At 34.7% G+C, this 22757-nt stretch overlaps 1 protein-coding gene across 3 annotated transcripts; it reads right to left on the reverse strand.

Annotated features, from left to right (window-relative positions):
- Nucleotides 1-535: 535 nt before the first annotated feature.
- LOC128222453 (guanine nucleotide-binding protein G(q) subunit alpha) lies at nucleotides 536-19781 on the reverse strand. Of its 3 annotated transcripts, none has more exons than XM_052931462.1 (8): nucleotides 19443-19781; nucleotides 16778-16962; nucleotides 15702-15862; nucleotides 13475-13603; nucleotides 11921-12050; nucleotides 8042-8195; nucleotides 6432-6539; nucleotides 536-5123 (listed from the first exon to the last, which is right to left on the reverse strand). In XM_052931462.1, the coding sequence occupies exons 1-8, from the start codon at nucleotides 19558-19560 to the stop codon at nucleotides 5041-5043; spliced, it is 1068 nt and encodes a 355-aa protein (XP_052787422.1). In that variant the 5' UTR covers nucleotides 19561-19781; the 3' UTR covers nucleotides 536-5040. The 3 variants fall into 3 exon arrangements, with proteins under 3 accessions (XP_052787422.1, XP_052787421.1, XP_052787423.1); XM_052931461.1 differs by having other exon boundaries at nucleotides 15702-15874; XM_052931463.1 differs by lacking the exons at nucleotides 536-5123; nucleotides 6432-6539 and adding an exon at nucleotides 6614-6687 and having other exon boundaries at nucleotides 15702-15874.
- Nucleotides 19782-22757: the final 2976 nt, after the last annotated feature.

Genomic DNA, 22757 nt, shown 5'->3' on the forward strand with positions numbered 1-22757 from the left:
TTTAACTGATGACTTGGGATACTTTAACTGAATATCTGCACTTAAGTTCAGATATCTGAAGAGTTAGGATATATCTGACGATTCACATAAGTTAACGGAATATTAGTATTTTGCAGTATTTGTATTCCGAATGTCATACATTTATTTTCCATGAAAACATTTCCCACTAAGGAAAGTTTGTTTACAAATGTTCTGTTTCTTATAAGCTCAAGTATGAATCTAGTTTATTGTGAAGATAAAAAACATCCAAGTTCTGAACCCACATCAAAATAGAAAACAAATAGAAGCCCCGTTGGAATTCTTAAGATAATATTCAAATTGCTCATAAATATTGCATTGTTAAATGTCACATATTCTTTTCAGAAATTCAAAACTCAGCTTTGTGGGAAATATTGCATTTTTTTTTAAACTCAAGACAAAGATAACTATTTTGCAAGATAAAGACACTTACAATGTCAATAGGTCAGAACTCAATTGTGAAGTATAATCAAGTTATTCATAAATGATCTGTAGAAATAAATTTGACAAGAAGACGGGAGTTTTAACACGATTTATTTTAGCTTTGGTTTTAAAAGTCACAAGACATAGCAATCACAAATATGTTACAAAAACTTGAAACTGAATGATCACAACAGTTGAATATCAGCATCATGTAGAGTTCAGATAATTTAACTGAAGAGTTCAGATAACTCTATTGAAGAGTTCAGATAATTTAACTGAAGGGTTCAGACAATTCTATTGAAGAGTTCAGATAATTTAACTGAAGAGTTCAGATAATTCTATTGTAGAGTTTAGATAATTTAACTGAAGAGTTCAGATAATTTAACTGAAGAGTTCAGATAATTCTATTGTAGAGTTCAGATAATTTAACTGAAGAGTTCAGATAATTTAACTAAAGGGTTCAGATAATTCTATTGAAGAGTTCAGATAATTTAACTGAAGAGTTCAGATAATTCTATTGTAGAGTTTAGATAATTTAACTGAAGAGTTCAGAAAATTTAACTGAAGAGTTCAGATAATTTAGTAAAATAGTTCAGATAATTTAACTGGAGTTAAAATGGTTTAATTAAAGAGTTCAGATAATTCTATTGAAGAGTTCAGATGGATTATTTGAGGGGTCATATAATTTAGAGTTCAGATAATTAAACTTAAAGAGATCAGATAATTCAACTGATGAGTTCAAATAATTCAACAGACAAGTTCAATTAATTTAAAATGCAGAGTTCAGTTAATTTAACTGTTGAGTTAAGATAACTGTCGTGAATATCCCAAATAGAGTGATATTTTACCTAAACAAAAGCATTGTGTACGACTTGGGCTATTTGACTTGGCACCAGCATAACATGGAGTTCAAATAATTTAACTGAATATTTAGATTATTTAACTGAATTAGAATACAAGCTTTTCGTTGGGTTCCAATTATTTAGCTTAAAAATAGTTTGTATAAGTTGACGGTCAGAAGATGTCTTACATCAATTTCACTTAATATCAGCATTATGTGAGGTTAAGTTAATTTAATGATGTTAAATGATATGAATTTTATAGTTGTGATTTCGATTGCTGAATAGAGGAATCGATAAATTGCAAATAATAAAACTAACTCATTATGCATTTTAAGCATCAGCTGTTGTGACAAAGATTACAGATACAGAAGTATATAAGTCTGATTTCATCAGAGGTACTTCATACATTTACATACCATAGGGAACAATCCATTGTGTCAAAATATTTTCCGTTAATTATCATCAATACTTAATTCTCCTTTAAGGGATACTATATACCCTCGAATGATCATAAACAACTTGATTTATCACAGAAGTGATAAGCACCCCCAGACACTGCCCCTGTACACAGGAATGCTATTTTTAGAACACTTATTATTAAGTCAAGGGCTATTACTCTTGTAAGACTGAGGAAAATGTTGCACAATTTGCGCATGCATAATTTCCCAGTTTAACATGTGCAGGTTAAGGTGCTATACTTTAGAAGGTTATTGCGGCACTAGATTTTTCAAGGACGCAAGGTGACGTGACAAGACAAACCCCTATTTTGATATACATCTATCAGGCATAATAATGAAATTATGGGGACAGGCTATGTAGTTAAAAATATTCTGTGATCTTGGTTAACTGTAAACTTGAAATAAAAAAGATATTATCGAAAAACGAATACAATTATTACGAGATATAGTATAAATTGTGCATAAAATATATGATATTTTTTAAACAAACATGTAATTTTGATACCACTATGCGAGTGCTAGTAATATTATCATGTCTACAACAGCTCAGAAGTATTTGAAATATGATAATGTCAAAGGGTACAAATATTCAGTGAACAAAAAAAAAAATTCCAGTGCAGAAAAGAGGAGACTCTTTACCATTCTGGAAAAAAAATCCATAAGTTTTAATACCCATTTTTTCCAATTGCACTGTACTGATGATAGAAATGCGGCTTCTCTGGATTAAGCCCTTCAGAATAACCTACGTTATTTAACACATACAATAATATTTAAACCAAGTCTATGAGAGGTAATCGATATTCAACTCGTTAGTATTATGGTAATAATCTTTAAATCCATTCAACCTATAGGTCGGTTATTTATATCGTGAAATCTGATTAGCTTCATCTTTACTAAGATCCAAATAAGACCACCCAACATGTATTTATTTGTGAAGGGCTACTATGTGACTAGTTAACCATTTCATTGATTTAACAAGTATGAATTTGTACACAGAGGTGGTTTAGCCTCATGGCAATTTTTTGAATCTGTGATACTTTTTTCCAACCATAATCTTTTGTTATAATAAGATTGTTTATTCAGTAAATCAGTATACCTTCAATTTATTTTATTTACTTAAAGGCACTCCCACCACTATTATTGAAAACAATCATTTTTCAGTTTTGATGCTAAGTCATTTCATTAACTTATTTTTATAAACAAAAAACAAACAGCAACTGGCATATTTATATTCTCATCTTTTGTAATTTCAAGCCTTAACTTATTCATTTTTCAGCAGCTTTACTATCACTTCTTAGCAAAATACATTAATTTCTGTGACACTTTAAAATAGTCATTAACAATAAAGCTCTAATTCAAAATTTTAATGATATAATAATTTCACATTTCACACAAAATATTTTTTTTTATGTCTGACCCTAAAAAGTAAAGTGAACAAATGTCTAACTTTTGCATTCAGGTTGTCACGGTAACCGTTTTGAATATATTGCACCACTTTACACAAAACAATTACTTCAAACAAGTTGAATAAAATGACATTTACCATAATTTGTACACATTTAAACATTCACAATTCAAGAAATCTTGCAAGGATAAAAGTCAACCTAATTTATGACATTATCATGTCTAGTTATGTTCGTAAAATTTAACATTTAATGTTCAATAAAAATACGACCATGTTCGGATAATCCCGTTAGCAATGCAGATTTCAAAACATGAAGAGTGAAAAAATAATACAGCTTATATTAAGGGACAATTTCAGTTGGCATGTATTTGTTAAAGTACAAATATCTTACAAGTAATTCACAATATATGTATATTTTGAACTAGTATTTACTGTATGCAAAAAAGGGATTTTTTTCTTAGAATCTCAATTTAACAATATTATACAGTTGGAAAAACCTATACAATGTGTATAATCTTTCAATTATGTACCAGTATTAACCTATCCTAAATTGTTAAAAATATTGACAATAAAAAGTTGCTTCAACTTGATTTGGAACATAACATTGTTTTTCATGATTAATTTCCTTTCAAAACTTTCTTAACCCTTTTAGGGAGAAAATAACACAATTTTTAAAACCAAAAATAAAAAGAATGAGCTTACCTTGATCCGCATATAAGGGACATTAAATTGTTCAAGAAATAAAGGCCTTGTGCGCCTAACCCTAACATGTGGGCTCTTAATTTCATTATGTTGATTTATGACATTAAATTACATAAATAAATAATCATAACAACGTAGAAAAGAGTTGATGATATACGACAGATGATTTCATAGACATAACAAGAGAACCAATTTCAATAAATAGAAGAACAGATGACGAGTCATGTGACTATGTTTTCAACATAATTGAAATTCAATCAATCAATGTAGCACGGTAAAGTTGCGTAATAATTAAAATGACCTATGTAATATAATAACAACAATACATGTATTCAGATTATAAAAAAGCTAAGTTAGGTCTACACATTTCCACGGGTAAAATGCCCCATATTGAATTTTTATCTGTTATTATACACCTACAATCAAAATTGGGTTAACACCCACTATCGAAATTAGGGTTAACACCCACTATCGAAAATAGGGTAAAAACGATTAACAATCATTGCTTTTGTAACAGTCAAGAGTGTTTAATTAATATAAATTGCACTATGCCAGCGCCCCACGATGAACATTTGGCAGCACCCTGTTACACACAATGTAGGGTTACATCCTACAATTAAAAGCAGGGTTATACCCTACCATCAAAATTTCACAAAGAGGCTTTGCCTTGTACAAGTTCATTCAGTAAAATAAGGCGCCCTACAGTATATTAACAGCAAGATTAACTTCAGGAAATAGCAAAACATCACACTGTTTTAAGGAACACATCTCCACAAATCCATCAAAGTTCTGACTAACAAATGTCTATTCTCTTTACTTAAGCCAAGAATGTCCACTTGTCTTCGGGAGCGTACAAAATGTAGTATTACTTCATAGAAAACTTCACCAAAGTTGCAAAATACAACAGCTAAACACATGCCTGCCTATTCCTTGCAGAGAAATGGATAATCAACAGGGCGTGGGATTTTAGAGCAAAAAAACCTCTACCCCACTGTACGCCACATTGAGGTCATGTATATGTTCTTTTGGTCATGTGACAGACATATGACCAATCAGATTCATTTTTCCTTTAACACAGTAATGTGGCAAAATGTTGAATCGCCACACTGATGTAATGAACAAAGGTTTAAAATCAAGGTCACTTTTTACGACATATTTAGCGATAAAACAATCACTCTAGAAGTCAATATTCTCACACAAGGTTATACTCTTTGAGATTAAGTTGTAAAATTGTGTCTTTTACTGCAGCGAACACAAACCGAATATTTTCCGTATCTGCAATGGAAGAGAGGAAATATGAAGTCATGTTAAGAATTTCTTAGAATAAGCAGTGCTCCAGCTTGCCTAAATAGCAGGGTGGGGCGCCCATCTGCCCTTTTCAGAAATAAGTAAAAATATAATAAATATACATAATTTTGACACTTAGATTTTATAACAGCTTAGCTATTCATATCAACTATTAGTATTGAAAGCAGTTACAACACATACACAATATGAATTAAACTTTGACCATTGCAATGCCCCATTAAAACTCATTTAATGTGCATCAAGTGAGCCCTTTCTGACCTAACACCCTGCCCTTTTCCTTGCTGGAGCACTGATAAGTGACATGTAATTTGTGAATATTTTCCAAGTCTACAGTGCATTTTTGGGGACTCTTGGGGAACCAATGAACCATGGGTCCTAAGTGAAATGCATTTTAATGTTTTAAGTTATACAAATGGTAACTGCACTCACTACACTTAATGTAACATACATGAGTGCAGTGTTTTTTTAAAAATTGGAAGGTTTTTTTCGAGAAAGTAATGGTCATTATTCAGCAAATTACACCCCCCTAAATCACTGATATATCTCATAGTTCACATAACTGATTCAAATGCTTATAAATTCTTCACCCAAGGAGTATCTTTCGACTATTTTTAAACATTGGTAATGGAACTTCCTACATATGTGTGTACTATCACTTCAACTTATGTATGGTTGAAGTTTGCTCTTAATATTTCTTATATACTGAGTTACGCTAAAGTCCTAGTTTTGGCACGCCAATGACACAAGGCTATGACAAACCTCAAAAGCAGCCCTTAGAAAAATGAGCTAACAAGTGTGCAGCATACACTACTTGACTGTTGATTTCTAGGCCGAACAAAGAGGATATCTGGACAACCATTTAAGCCAAGGGTAATAGGCTTGCTACCACGTTAAACCCAGTTAGCTCAAACTCTGAGGGATCGGTGAAATTACCTTGAGCCTTAGTAAATTTCAGCCAAGCGTGATTGTTTATCTTCAGTATAAATAAAACAGTCCTTTACATCTAGTTCGAGCCAAAGAGGAGTTTGCGCCAAGCCAATCTGAGCCAACTTAATTCGACTGTATAGCAAGCTCATATCTCTTGGCTTCAAAAGTTGTCAAGATTAGTTGTGTATCGTCTTTGGCATTATGCATACCAAGTTTCATTTGAATATAATATTTTGTATTAGTTATACTCAAGTTTAAGATTTAGACGACAAGGCTATGACAAAACATTCTGTTTTCTAAGGGAGAAATTAAGACAGATGAGCTTAAAAAATATGGCTGATCTTTTACCTGTAGCACAAGTAAAGTGAGAATAGATGATCTTGTCCGGGTCAGGGTTCAGGTCCACAAACATCCGTAATATAAACTCCCGGGCAGACTGGGCATCCTTCTTTGGACCTGCAAATACAGTCATTAAAATAAGGACAGTCTAAATAAAATCTCCCCGGCAGGATTGGCATCCTTCTTTGGACCTGCAAATACAGTCATTAAAATAAGGACAGTCTAAATAAAATCTCCCGGGCAGGATTGGCATCCTTCTTTGGACCTGCAAATACAGTCATTAAAATTAGGACAGTCCAGATATTAACTCCTGGGTAGACTGGGCATCCTTCAATGGACATGCAAATAGTAATTGAGATATAAACTGTTGGCAGACTAGGTAATCATGTTTGGATCTGCAAGTACAGTCACTGAAATAAGGAGAGATATCACAAAAGACCAACAAATTTAACCACACTGATATTTGCTCTTTGTCTAAAGATCTTTTTCATATTCCAAAAATCTTACTGAAGAGTCCTCCTGTGTACAGGTTGGGGGCATGATGGTGAACAAGCGTGCGAAGTTTCAAAGCCAGATGTCAATGGACTTTGAAAATATTTGAGGTGGTACGCAAACTTGAACGTAAATTTTAAGTCGAAAAAGGGGCATAATTTGTCAAAATGCTTGATAGAGTGATCTCCTCCTGTGTACAGGTTGAGGGCATGATGGTAAACAAGTGTGCAAAGTTTCAAAGCCATGTGTCAATGAACTTTGAAAATATTTGAGGTGGTACGCAAACTTAAACATAAGTGGTTATGCCGACGCTCGAGTGACTAGGATAGCTCTCCATATTCTTCGAATAGTCGAGCTAAAAACAAACGTGTTTTGTTCAATATAGACATTTTTCCTAACATACAAATACCATGATATTTATGTATATTGATATACCATATACTCATTGTAATATTTTGAGTCCTGTTGACAATTTGTAGCAATTGTAGCATCCTTGTGTGAAGATTCACGGGCATGTTGATCCCCAACCCAATAGTAATAAGGGAATAGCCGACTAGAACCCTGTGAAGTTATGTGTGTAATGCCTCTGGCAACATGTTTACCAAATTGTATATAAATATCTCATACTTATAAACAGTTTTTGAGCTCTTTATCAACACTCAATAGTCATTGAACAAGCCCGAATTCTTATATTATTGCTTGGCATCAATTTTTTGAAAAAGCCCTGCTATAAAAAAATCAAGAATTTAAGCAAGCCTGGAAAGCATTTTACCAGTGTAGGGCTTGCGGGCTTTCGATTATTTCGACAACTGGCTCAACTAGCAGCCGACACCCAGTCTATCACAATACCCAAGACAAGCTCCAAATGGTTGTCTGGTTAGCGCACTCGCTTCTCACCAAGGCGACCCGGGTTCGATTCCCGGACTGGGCGCATGTGAGTTTGGTTAGTGGTCACCAAGCCGGACAAGTGGGTTTTCTCCGGGTACTCCGGTTTCCCCCACAACACAAGACCACACTCTCACGCAACATCATGCCAACGAGAGTGATTAATATAATGTAATAGCTTGTTTCACAATCGTTGTAAAATTAAATAAAGTTTAAACTAAGCTCCAAATGCGTGAACTTACCATCAAATTCTGGGAAATAGTCAACTAAATGCGAATGCATAATTTTTTCTTCTAGTAGGTCTTTCTTGTTGAGGAACAGTATAACTGAGGAGTTCTGGAACCACGGATAAGTGATGATCGTGCGGAACAACGCTTTCGACTCCTCCATTCGGTTCTGGAAAGTAAATTGAGTTAAAACTTAAAGATGCAATCTGACTCCCAAATAAGATGTTCCACAATAAATATTATACAATTGGTTAAATTTACCAAAAAGGATGAATCATATAAAAAAAACAATGGGTCTAATAAAGGATACCATGTTAAATTTGAAAGAAAGGTGCCGAAAACACCATATTTCTACCTTAAGAGACGATCACTGCATCTTTTAGCACTTACCAATCATTTAATATTGTGCGTTTTCCGCTATTAAATGCATGGTTACAATCTTGTTATCAGTAATAAATATTTTTCATAAATGCATTATTAAGTTAAGTAGTTAAAGGTTTATCAGTCAAAATGATGTTTGTTTACATGTGTATGTATTTATTTTAAACTCGAGTGCCACTTTAAGCTAGTGGAAAAAAAGGTTCATTAATCAAATGCCATCCCAATAAAAACATTGAATAATCAATGTGGCTGAATATGATGATATTGTAACAAAAGTTTTCGTAAGTGTTGTGTAAGTTTAAATTTCAGAGTGATTATTTTCAACTTGGCTTGGAAAGGACTCATATAATTTGGACCTTGCGGCCATCAAGCTGGTTAGAGCCTTTTATTCTAGTGTTTCGGACTTTTTATGATATTCTTCTTACAGATTTCATATGTATTTTAGAAATCAATAAATCGTTTCATATCTAAAACATTGCAAATGGGTCAAATCATTGAGTAGCTTTATACAATGATTATTTAGATAGAAATATTTCATCGAAAATAATTGTATACATATAATGCTTTGTTTTTCCTTTTAGTAAACTTGCATTGTTTGGGGATCCCGGACCCCAATGCACACATGTTACAGGGAAATAACCAAATTCGTGTCACATTAATTTACCTTCAAATAAACACTTACAATACATATGACAACTGAATATTTGTGTCAGAGAAGTCTAAATACCTGTCAACATGTTTGTTCTCCCCTTTCAATATGGTAAAAAATGAGATCTTATCCTGGTGATTGGGAAAAATATATACTTTTGAAATGGACCAGATATTTGGACCCTACAGAGGGAGCTGGGGGGATAGACCCTGATAATACGCTAGGATAAATAATACCCTGATAATACGCTAGGATAAATAATACACTGGAGAATAAGTTCGACAAAATCGGGCAAAAAATCTTAATTCTATGTTAAGTACAAGGGGAAGATACAATTTATCCTAAGTCCATTTTTTTGATCTAATGATCTATAGTATGCAGGCAATAATATTAACCATATTCTGAGAGGAATAACTGCATACTAACTATCGTAGAATTATGTATTATTTTACAAACCCATTTCTATGACTACAAATTTATCTATGAGCTCTCACCATCTCTCAATCAATGATTTAACTCACGCAGACTTATTAATTATACAAGTAATACTAGTCAGCTAACATTCATTATCCTAGCAACTAAGCTGACTTTATTAATAATCAAATAACAATAAGGTACATGTATCAGTATTAAATAAGCCAATACTATAATTATAATAGACATCAACTGAGATCATCAATCCTGCCTTAAAGAACAAGCCCAAATTCACATGCTAGTACTTGCAGGGTTCGAATTTAGACTCGCACACTCGCAAAATGCGAGCGACATTTGCAAAGTGAGTGACTTTTATTCAAGCTCTCAAAATTCTGCGAGTGGCTTTTTCTAGACCACAAAATGTTAAAAGGAAAGTAAAATAAACATGAACTTAACTCCGCAACGTAGTCGAGTGTAAACAGCCTATAAGTGGCATGTTTCACTACCAGTTGAAGACAATACGGAGTCACGCTCTAGTAAGTTTTCAAATATAAAACAAATACGGAAAAGGCCAAGTTTTATCTCGAATCTTTCTGGGATGCTCCGAGGCATGCATATTTCAAAGCAAAGCGAATACAAATGAAGTAATCACCTAGCTCAATCATTGGCTGAATTTGGCGCTTTTGCGCACTATATGTAAACCCCATTGAATATATTTCCGCCCAACTGTTAAAGAGAATAGACTTAATCAATCGATATATTTCATGGTCTAAAGCATCCTTGCTACATTTACTGTTGCTTTTCTTTATTTTGAATTTATAATGTTATTGTTTTTAATACTTAAATAAGACTTAATGAAACCTGTAGCTTGCTTGCCGAATGGGTATTACCCGATGGCGAGGGTGAATATACAAAGTGAAGAATGTCAAATTATTGGACAGCTCTGTTATCAAAAAGCGGCCAGCATCTGATGAGTCTTTCCGAACCCCCCAAAATTAATAAGCCTTTAACAATTCCAGCAGTCGAGCGACTCGAGATTTATACGTTTTAATATTCATAATATGTCTTGGGTGTAAATTTCTAATTAAATTAGACAATATCATAAGGGAATAAAGCAAATAATAAAATTGCAAGTTGATTTTTCATTTTGCGAGTTGCCTCAAAGTTAAATTCGAACCCTGACTTGGTAACATTTTTTTTAACAAGCCCTGCTATTTAAAATCTAGTATAAGAGCAAGCCCGAAAAGTATTTAACCAGTGCAGGGCTTGTGCCTAACTCTATCAATGCACTACATCTTCATTTAAACATTTCCTATGACGTGGTCACAAAAACATAAGAAACTTTATTTGCTATATCACTGAAAGATTTTACAAAGTTTGATGAAATCTAAAGATCATTTGCTTTATCAAAGAAAGATTTTACAAAGTTAGCAGAATTCTAATTTTTAAAAGTTGAACATTATATAAATTTAGACATTTTCTAAATGATGAGAGGTCAATGCTCCTAAAAAACAAATATATATATCTTTTCTATTTTCATGGGTGAAAGTTGCAAAATTTCAAAATACTGAAAAACTAAGCTGGGGGCCCGGGTGCCACAGGGCCCCTGGTGGGTCCAGGGCAAAGCCCTGGCTAGGGGTCCAGGGGCCGGAGGCCCCCGGAAGCTCCAGGAATTAAGCATTTCAAAACACATTTCCAAGCCTTTCCTGACTTAATCAATCAAATCTATGTTGTATATTTATGATATTTCTGGCAGCTTTTGTCACCTCCATTTATTTTTCCAAGGATGTTCAAGCTCTTTAGTATTATACCCTGGGGGTAGAAACTTAATTTTTAAATTTTGACAGCAGTATTTCGATTTATTTCTATGTTTATTTTTGCCTCCAATTTGCAGTATGTCGTAAAAGTCGTAAAGGATACTGACCGTAAATATTCGGCGAAAACCGGCTTTTTCCGCCATCCAAGTTTTTGTTGGCGCGGAAACTGCCGAGGTTTTCGGAGAACATTGGAATGACAATGCTTTTTTACGGAAAGAAACGACTATTTTCAGAACGTTCTGCTGATATCGACAACACTTCAGGAAACGCTATTTATAGAATTAAATTGGGAAACCAGTTAATTTAACTTTGTTTTGTCTACGATTTTGAGTAGACCGCGATGTTGATGATGGGGTATGGGGTACACCCCCCCTCCCCCCCGAAACAGTCACCGGATTTACACGATTTGGAAAAATGACCCCTGAGAAGACTGGAAATACAGAATTCCGTATGAATACGGAAAACTTTCTCCCATGTATTTTATATATTTCCTATTTTTTTTAACCTGGGTATAAGAAAATACATACCTTTTCAGGAGGGGAATGGGGGTCAACCTGAGTACCAAAAAGGGCGAGTAAAATACTGACAGTGTATTTTTTTAGAAACAAAGGCTAGTTAAACCTGCATACTTACTTCGTTATCTGACTCCACCAACACCTGGTCATATTCACTTAAGGCTACTAAAAACATAATGGACGTAACGTTTTCAAAACAATGGATCCACTTCCGCCTTTCTGATCGCTGCCCTCCGACATCAACCATTCTGAAATCGAGCAAATACAGTGGTGTGTAACCTTTAATTAATGTTTACATATCAAAAAACCATCTGTATCAGCAGTGTACGCGAAAACATTTTGGTGGGACATTTTTGTTTGACGTCTTTATATTATACACAGGACATTTTCATGTTATGTAGGACATGCTTCAGTAAACAAGTAATTACTCCAGTTAGTTGTATTTTATGATATAATTTCAATATAATTTTTTTCATCGACATACAATTTTTGACTTGTCACATGATGAATTAGACATCAGTTAGATAACAAGAAATAATTGAAGAATAAGCGACTTGATGTTCTTCGCTGAACCTTCCAAGTCAGAGTCAATATCTGAATCATATTCAACTGGCAATGTTCAACTGTCCTCTTGTGTTTTTGGGTACACTGAATCAAGAGTTTATAACAGCTCAAAATTTTCAATCTTGAAATATAGCCAGGGGTCTATTTAAGGCCAGGGGTCTATTTAAGTAGAAGATATTCATGCCAAACCCAGGATAAAGGGGGCTTAAACTTGAAAGGGACTTAGACTCCTGTGAAATTCTTTCCTAAGTCTTTCATATTCATTTCAAGGAACTTCCTACTGTTTTTGATGCAAATGGCCGAGCAAAAAACAAACTTCACAACAGTACAATATTCTGGCGCTAAAAGCACTTATTCTGATCTCAAAAGTGATCCTGAAGTTGAGAAACCTAGTTTAAATTTGAAAATAGCATTTCTATTCAGTTTGTAATCTTAACGTTATCATAAATTTTGTTCATCTTACAATAATATTATCACCACATGAAAGCAATTTGCTATGCGTATGAACCAGTTATCAAAATAATCATTGAAGTAGTACTAATTGAAGCGAAGTCCAAATCACAAATAAAATTATAATCTTAAACTCTAAACATGCAGTTTTCTCAATAACTTTTTGTGGTACAGTCCCAAATAGAAATGTAGCCGACAAGCTAGAAAGGTGCTTTTTGAAGAAAAAAACACACTTTTTGGCAAATTTAAACTGACTGTAAAGTCATTTCAAACAGCTTTTTTGGCAAGCAGTCTGTTCTTACTGAGAACTCTGAAAGTGTTTAAGTTGTACTACTTTTCCTTCAAACAACTAAACCATTTCAACCAAGCATAAACAGGAGGACAGGGCTTTTTTACAATATATACGTCTATATAGAAACATTGAACATTTTCTGCTCAGAATAAAGTCTCACTAGCTTACACCACAAGCTAGGAAACTTACTAAACTGCTCAGAATAAAGTCTCACTAGCTTACACCACAAGCTAGGAAACTTACTAAACTGCTCAGAATAAAGTCTCACTAGCTTACACCACAAGCTAGGAAACTTACTAAACTGCTCAGAATAAAGTCTCACTAGCTTACACCACAAGCTAGGAAACTTACTGAGTAGAAACTCACCTAAAAATGATGCTATCCAGGTCAAAGGGGTATTCTATGATGCCAGTTGTGGGCGATCTCACACGGAGAATGTCCTGTAGTGTTGGCAAGTAGTCCGGCTTTGTGATACGGTCCACATCATCAAGGTAGCTGAAACACAGTGGGAATGTTGTGTAACATTTTAAGGTGGATCATCTAAAACAATAAATTGTAAGCAAAATGTCCAGAATGTGACCGAAACAAGACCAGTGCTTTAGACTAGTTGCTGGATACCTAACCTCACACTTGAGGGAGATGATTTTCATGGTTTCATTACATGTGTCTAACATATTGATGGCACCATTTAAAAATGCCGAACTTACATTTTTGTACTTTTTCAGGAGATACATGTAACAAAAAACAATATAAAATGTCATATACGATGACATGTTGGTTCGGGTTTTTCTGCAACTTCTACTGACCAGTAAACTCAATTTCTATTGGCTGTTAAGTCCGGTGTTTTCAGAAAAGGCGGCAAACTAAAATTTGTTAATAAAAAGATGAAAACCCTGAAATAGCAAAAAATGTAGGTTCGACTTTTATAAATGGTGCCATCGATATTAAGATGGAACATCCAAAACACTGTATAAATTGTAAGCAAAATGTCAAGAAGTGTTATACGACCCACATCATCAAGGAAGCAATCTTTAAGAAAGCAGAAGCAATTAAAATATTTTATGTAGCGTGGGCAAGTAATCTGACTGTGCGTACAGTCCATAACTATAAGATATATATATTCTTTTCTGAAGATTTTATTTATTTGCATAATGTTGATATATTTGCTTTGATAAATTGCTTCTTGACATTATTATAATTTTATCTGTTATTTGACAGCATTTGAAACTCAGACAACGTAATAATTCATTTCTGACAACTCAACGTATACTTTGTACTCATATCCATATACATCATGTGCCTTCGTATAGTCTCGTTATACTTTGTATAAATTTATAATTTCCTCATGTTGGTAAACTCTGTTTGCATTGAGTGTATGAATTAACTTTAAAACTTACATTGTAACAACATGCGGAATTTTCTACTTAATATGTTGCATTGTAAATCTGTTTGAAATTGAATAATTCAATCAACACTTGAAAATTTAGAACCAAAGGCACTCAAACTCGGATCATTTGGCAAGAAGCAATAGTCGAAATTAACACAAGCCCTTCACTAGTAAAATGTCATCTGGGCTTGCTGAAATTCTGAATTTTATATAGCAAGGCTTGTTCAAAAAATTTATGCCAAGCAATAGCTCAAGAATTCGGGCTTGTTCATCCAAAAGTCTTAATTTCATTTCATCGACTAAAGAAGCAGGGCGGGACACTTGCAAGTTTCAGCTGTGGGTACTGTGGCCCTCTTGCTTGACAAGTAATAGTCTTTGATTATTTTATGGGGTCCTAAAATATGGTTTACAATCAAATTTTTTTTTTGCATATGCCTTGGATATACAGTAAGTTCAAATGGGAGTTCTTAGCTTGAAAATGGAGTCATGCCCTGAGGCCAGGGCATCCCAGTTTGACTTATGGTCATTTTATTCAGTACTTTACACAAAATATCCTAAAACAGTAAGAGTTGTATTCTGATACAAAATATGAGCATGAACATTGCCTTACAGCTAAGAACTAAAAGATTCAAACATACAATACATCGGAGAGAGAGTTAAACTGGTCCCTAAACTTTTTTTAGATGATTAAGTATGTCAATTACTTCTTTTGTCTTGATTTAAACTAATAATACAATAATAAATACTGACTTTACATATGTGGCAGTCAAAACCTGGTTTCCTATTTATAACAATCCCTAACATTTTCTGCCATCGGTTCCAGTTTGACTATCAATAATCGGTTCCACTCAAGTAGCCGATTATCGATAGTACAATACCTTATTGTAGTTTTATTCTTGTTCAATTACTCACTATCCTTAACGTTGCTTATGTTATGTGTGTTTGAAGTTATTTAGAGATTTAGAGTTGTTGCTGTTTTGGCCATACTGTTAACATTAACTGTTATAACAACACTTGCTGATTAATAAATGAACTCATAGGAGAAAATTGGTGGAAACTAACCAAAACCAAATAACAAGAGGAAATAAGAATATTAATTCGCCGGTTATATCGATTATGACCAAATACAATTGATTTTCACCGACTTCAGGTCCATCCAAACAATTTTCGATTATAATCGATCATCAGAACATCACTAGTACTCACTACTTGGCTGAGTCTGTCAGCTGGTACTCTCTCCTCCTGTCGTAGCACTCCTGTATACCGCTGTCATTCCACAGGCATTTGATGGCGTCCACAAACTGTTGTTCAAACGTCGTAACTGTTTCATGTTCATGGTCTATCTGCCGAATCAGGTTTGCATTTTCCTGCAAAAAAACCTGGAGCATTTATTTAATCAATCCGTGGGTAAAATTAGCACAAGCAAGCAAGCAAGTGGCTACACTGGTAAAATACTTTCCGGGCTTGCTTGGGTTCTCTTTTTTATATATCAGGGCTTGTTAATAAAGTTGATGGCAAGCACTGTTTAATATTAATAATGAGGATTCGATCTTGTTCATCCAAGTCTATTATTGATGTCAGATTGAATTAAATATCAATATTTTAGCATCATCTGTTATGTTCATATGCTCAATCTTCATGGGGTTTTTTAAGCAGAATACGAACATTAACTTCTGAAAATAATATATTCTTATGTCTTTAAACTATGACGAATTTCTGGCTTAAGGTAACCTTGGCTTTACCTGGTGTAACAGGAGACACACCAACATGTGTACAAAGTTAAACGTCTGGGCCTTTTATTGATTAATGGACATTTTAAAAAATCTCAGGGTTTTTCCAGACAATCAAAGTGCATTATTAAATAGTTACTATAGATATTATAGCAAGACTTAAGTGCCCTTGCCATTGTCACTGATAACATGTGTACAAAGTTCATAGTGATTATCTTGAACAGTTGAGTTATGGCCAAGTTTAACTTTTTGTATTATTTTTTCAAGCTAACAAGAATCATATCAGGTACACATGTGCATTATCCTGATCATGAACATATGTACTAAGTTTCAGGTGAATATCTCCCAATCTTATTATAGATAAAGTGCAGTTTTTGAATGACGCCAACGACTCCAAGGCTACAACAATAACTGAACACTTTTTTTCATAAAAAGATGGTACCTCTGACTTCAATGTGCTTTTGGGTTTAAAATGTTCAAATTAAGCTACTCAGTATGTGCTTCGAAAATGGATTTGGAAAAAGGAGTTAACACTTTGTGTGATGTTCAAACCTCATTGTTCGGATCTTTATAGTTGATCTTCAATGTGTCCATAGCTCGAATCATCGCGTTCATGGCCATGAAGATATTCTGATAGACAATCTTGATGAAGCCGCGTTTATCGTCGTCTGAGTATCCAGTGCCATGGATAATTCGCATCTGTTTGATGAAGGTGCTCTTGCCACTTTCTCCCGTACCTGAAATATAGCCAATTTCACATTAAGATGAGAGTTATGTAATGTTCATAAGGCAAGATACAATAAACTTAGACTCAAAGGGATTTTTCAACTGACATCGTTAGGTTGCATTTAGTCAGAAGTCATCATAATTTGCACAAGCCTATAGTGAAACCATTTCATGGAAAAGAAAAAAAACTTCAAACTTCCCTTCAAGATTTAGTATTTACATTAAGGCTATAAATTCCTGTAATAGTGTAGAATTAAGGGGCTTAAATGCTTAACCATCGAGCTTTTATCACAGCAAAATGTTCAGTCATTGCAACAGAGTTTTAAATGAAACCCCTTTTTAATGTACAGAGACGATAAATTACCCTTACACTCCTGGTTTCTATTTTCTCAAACAATTTCAAGTCCCTTAAAAAACAGGTACAAGCTAAGCACACCAGTTTTGTTATGTAATAACTTTTGTAATATTCTCATTTTGAGGAGTTCTGCAACAACAAAAGCCTGAAAGAAATTATCTGTATGAAAATTATGATGTAAAATCAATTTTAAGGAATGGCTAAATGAATTAAGATACTCAAGCTTGTTACACTACAGATTTGGAGATATCGGGGCATGACACTCTGAAATTTAAAATGTCCACAGGCCCACCTTGACTAGGCTTGCTAAAGAAATAGCAAACAAATACTTAGCCCAGCTTGTTACAAAATCCCATTTTTTGCACTACTTTCTGGCTCTGCATTATGTAATGAAACCATGAAAATCATCTCCCGCAAGTGTGAGGTTAGGTATCCAGCAACTAGTCTAAAACACTGGTCTTGTTTCGGTCACTTACTACCTTACAGTATAGTAGAAATTCAGCAAACATTTGATTTTTACTGGTTTATACAGTTGGTTTGCGGTTTGACAAATGCTTTGACTTTTTGCATAAATATTTCCAGCAAAAGGAAACCCCAAGCAATTAATTTAGAGAGTCAGCAAGGTTTATCGAAATCTTGAGCATCAGGGCCGCGTTTCAATCAAGATCGTAAGGCATTAGATTAAAAAATTCAAGGCATTTTGGGCATAAACTGCATTTCAAAATAAATATGCGTAATAACATTTATCGCATTAACTTGACTGGTGTACCTGATAACTCTTAAGCAGAATGTAGTTTACGACTAAGATGAGTTATCGAAACAGGGCCCAAAACTATATTAGACAGTGACATGAAAAAAATTGTTTGAGGTAACTCCAGTTCATGTGCTCTCTCCCCGATGACAGTTTGACCAAGTTATCCTTTCTTATATGAGAATTTAGTCATTAAACTAGTTCAGATTGCCATGTGCCAGACCAAGGTCTCTATCCAATACCCAGGAAAATTGGAAGTAAATTTTGAATGCATATTGCACCAGTTAATTGTAACCACGGCCTCCAACCAGGTCCAGGGAATAGCGGGGACTTTGACTTTTGGTCCATCCAAACCCGGGTTAAATCCCCGCCCTGCGGAGACGAACTACTGGTAAAATCCCTCCTAAATCCCCCCGCACCCCAAGTTAAGGCCCATTCCCTGCTATTTTTGGTGCAACGACAAAACAACGCATCCACCCGGCACTGCATTACCGTCTTGAAGGTAAAAACACGGCCTGTTTCCCCCGCTATCCCCAGTATACCCCCGGACCGGGGGGGCGTTGTTACAATTGACGGGTGCATGTGGTCTCAGTAGGATTACCATTTTTCCCAGTCTTGTCAAAATTGAAGTCAATATTAAATGAAATATGAAATAAAACATGGACCTGTGAATGGATATATATGTTTATAACACCAAAACAGTTTTTCAATAACATGAATGCAACCAGACAGCGATGAAGTATGACCTCACAGAATTCTCAAAACTTGTCAAACACGTCACCCCTGTCACATTAATCTGTTTTTTTATCTCATATTTTCTTAATTAACAAATATCAAACACTAATAAATGTAAAACAAACTTTCCAGGGTGGTGAAAGATAACAGACATTCCTTTTGTCTGACCTTTTGAAATACATAACATTCAAAAGGTTGTCTTACTTAAGGCACACCAGAATTGAACAATTCATTAGTTTTTAGGTCAACTAAACATGACAGTTAACACTAAACTATGCACAAATCTGTTCATAAGACTGAGCTCATTTATTTTTTACATATGCATAGCAAAACTGTCCGAAAACAGATTTTAAACATCGACTTTAATGACAGATTCAGGTGTTGTTTATGTTTCGTAGATTCACTGATAAAAAACAAGAAACATTTCATGAATGTGGAAAAATCAACGTCATAATCCTCTGATCTTCAATGATGCTTAGTGACTGTCAGGCTAATACGTCTGTAAAATTGCGAAAATATGGAAAATAAAGAGAAAATGATATAATTATTAATATTCAAGATGGCCGACTTCACTGGGATTTTGCAGCATCGCCGATTTTGCAACACAAATAACAAAGACATGCCTCCATTCTTCACAAAACCATACCTACCCAGCAAAAGCAATTTGAGTTCCCTTCTCGCATCCCGTTTGTCTTTTCTCAACTGCTTCTCGATTTCTTGATTGATACGTTTTTGTTCCTGCTGCTCAGCGCTTAAACAGCACGCCATGTTGGAAAAGATGCACCGACGCTCACATACAATATTAGACTGGCTGGCTCGCAACGATGCGACCCCAGTCTGGCTTAAAATCCGGCGTCAAGGGTCCCGGAATAAGCCCGTCCCTCTATACGGGAACAAACCACGTTCGAACGACGGCCCTTTCTGAAGAAAACATCCAAACTTTTTGTTGTCTATCGTTTCTTCTGGATTCTGCCTTCATTAAGGGTGTGGTGAATTAGATGCGAAGGGGGCGGTTCCAGTCGATGGAACAGCCGACGATAAGGTGTATGAAAACCACAATTATTGCTTTTTATGTGGTGAAATGGATAACATTTTGGCTCGTAGAGATAAAGAAAATTATTTTCTTCCTTGCTGATTGAAATAACGTAAATGAGAAAACATACTTTGGATGCAATTCATGTTTGTATACATTTTAAAAACGACCTAATTATGGGAAACCGCAGTCAATTGGTACTAGGCGCATTTTGATATCAACAAACCGAAGCGGGGAACCAAATTGTTTCGGATCTTATTTCCCGTTTGGTGGTCTCGTTTTCGCCCAAGGTCTGTGCATACGTAATGAGCCGGGATGACTGCTGAATGAAATAAAGCGGACTAACCCAGCCGCTGTGTTAAACATCTTGTAGTTGTCTCGCTTGGAGTGGTTGTGCACCTTTTAATATAATAGAAATAGGAATGATGGATTGATCGAATTCGATTTCAATAATAAACGAATGAATCAAAAACAATTACTAAAGATGCACTATTACTCCCAAATTAGATTTACCACAATTTATACAATCGGTTAGATATACCAGAAAAGATTAATAAATGTCGAAAACAAAGGTTCTTATGAAGGATACCGAATTAATTTGAAAGAAATGTGCAGAAAACACACGGTATTTTACCTTATGAGACACTAGCAGATCACTGTAAATCTTTTAGCATTCACCAATCATTTAATATTTTGGGGTTTTCAGCTATTAAATAGAATCAATCAATCAGTCAATCAATCAATCAATCAATCAATCAATCAATCAATCAATCAATCAATCAATCGATCGATCGATCGATCGATCGATCAATCAATCAATCAATCAATCAAACAAACAATCAAACAAACAATCATCAATCAATCAATCAATCAATCAATCAATCAAACAACCAACCAACCAAGCAACTAATCAACCTATCTATTTCAAGCATTATCTATCATACAAGTAGTTTTTGTGCTGGCATGGTGAGTGTTTGAGCACAGTAGTTTGATGGGAATGAACTTTGATATCAAGTTAGGCAATTCGTAGTAAAACTGTAGTATTACATAGTTATTTTAAGCTGGATCGTTGGTAAGAGTGACCTACCTCTTTCATAAATCTGAAGAAAAGAAATATGATTTTAGGTTAAATGTCACTAAATATTTTTTTCCATGTCGTATGACACCAAGGAAAGAGTTCATTCCCATCAAACTGCGTATTTGAGAAGAAAAGCCTGATTCATACTTTTAGAATAGCTAGGCTTAACTAAAGAAAAAACACATACATTTTTTCTATGACCAGTTTGTTTGCTTATCGTTAGTCATAAAAGCAAACAACAAGAACGTTCTTTATGTTGTTGCCCAACTAACTCAGAAGGGCTTCAAGCCTGGTACCATGCGTCAGTGTGTTTCCTGTTTTCTTCTACTCATGAAAGGGACTCGACCTAATTTTGGGTTAAAAATTGTTTTCCTAGTAATGCATCTGGAAAGACTTATTTTAATTAACATTATTTTACTCCTAGATATCAAGATTGCAGATTGTTTGATTGATTGATTGATTGATTGATTGAGTGATTGATTGGTTGATTGATTGATTGATTATATTAAAGTGACACTCTTATTCAAAATCAATGCAAACACATTATTAATGTATACAAACTATTTTGGTTTTAATGGGGTGGGGGGGGGGGGGGGCATGCCGGAAAAAAGAAAACCGGCGCAATAACCACAAGGTCACATGGAGTTATACAATAGAATGTTGTTGTGTTTATAAAGGTCTGTCCACGCCCTATAATGGCTACATTGTTGGTTGGCCCCGTCACATCCCCAAGTGTGACTTAAGTTTACACAATTTCGAATCCAAATTATATACAACAGAAATGGATAGTTTGACCTTATAACAGTACATTGATAACATCACGTGATTATGCCAATCAACCACTCATGCAACAACGAACTCGCTGGAAGCCGCTATTAACGCAATTGAAAAAGGTAGATTTTAAAGACGATATTTGAGCAAAATCAACATTTGCTGAAGGGTTACAGCAGTGCCGTAGCTACACTGAGGCACACCGGTGTTTTTGGGGGGCATATAAAAATCTCTATAGCTCTAAAAATAACTCTTTTCGACTTACTTCATTTGCCTCAATGTACACAAACCATTGACAAAAGATACTCCAGAATGCAGGAAATCGCTTCTTGCCAAAAAAAATGGGGGGGGGGGGGCTGCCTCGGTGTTTTTTTTTAAGCTTGGCTACGGCACTGCAGCTGTCAGTATCTTAGTTTTAACACTCTTCATGTTTTACCACACTTTATTTCGTAACAAAGTGCATTTTACGAACCATAAGCGAGTCCCTTTAACTCAAATATCGGAACGGTAACTTGTAGATAAGACATAATTACCGGCCTATTACTACTAGACTGGTACCCTACGTTAATTCTCCTACACAAAATTGTTTGGAGCAAAGAGAATGAGGATACTACTGTGCAGCTATTAATTACAAAGCTTTTCTCTTAAACCACACGCTTTAAATTATTGAACCCGTTCCAATAAAAATTGTTGATTTTAGTCGTGAACTGAAATAATAAATGTGTCATAGTTTTATTATTTTTCCTGCATATTTGAGTGAATTGAACTTTAGCCAGGATTATAAATGATGAAGAAGTTGAGGAAATAAAAAGAAATCGATGAGTTGCCACTTGTGACCTTTTACACAGATTTGAGATTGATGAAGTTAAGACTACAGTCCTTTATTGAAACGGGCCGTCAACATGATACAACACAGAACACGACAGTTACACCCGCCACTACCCTCATGATTTTTAATTACACACTCGCACTATTTTAACGTGTATCTAATCTCAATAACTCGAGTTGTTGGTGCCATAACTATTACTTATAAGTTAAAACGAAAAGAATAGAAACAATTGTTTGTTCTGAAACATGCATGCT

This window comes from Mya arenaria, chromosome 16 (assembly GCF_026914265.1).
Source record: "Mya arenaria isolate MELC-2E11 chromosome 16, ASM2691426v1".
Lineage (NCBI taxonomy): Eukaryota > Metazoa > Mollusca > Bivalvia > Myida > Myidae > Mya > Mya arenaria.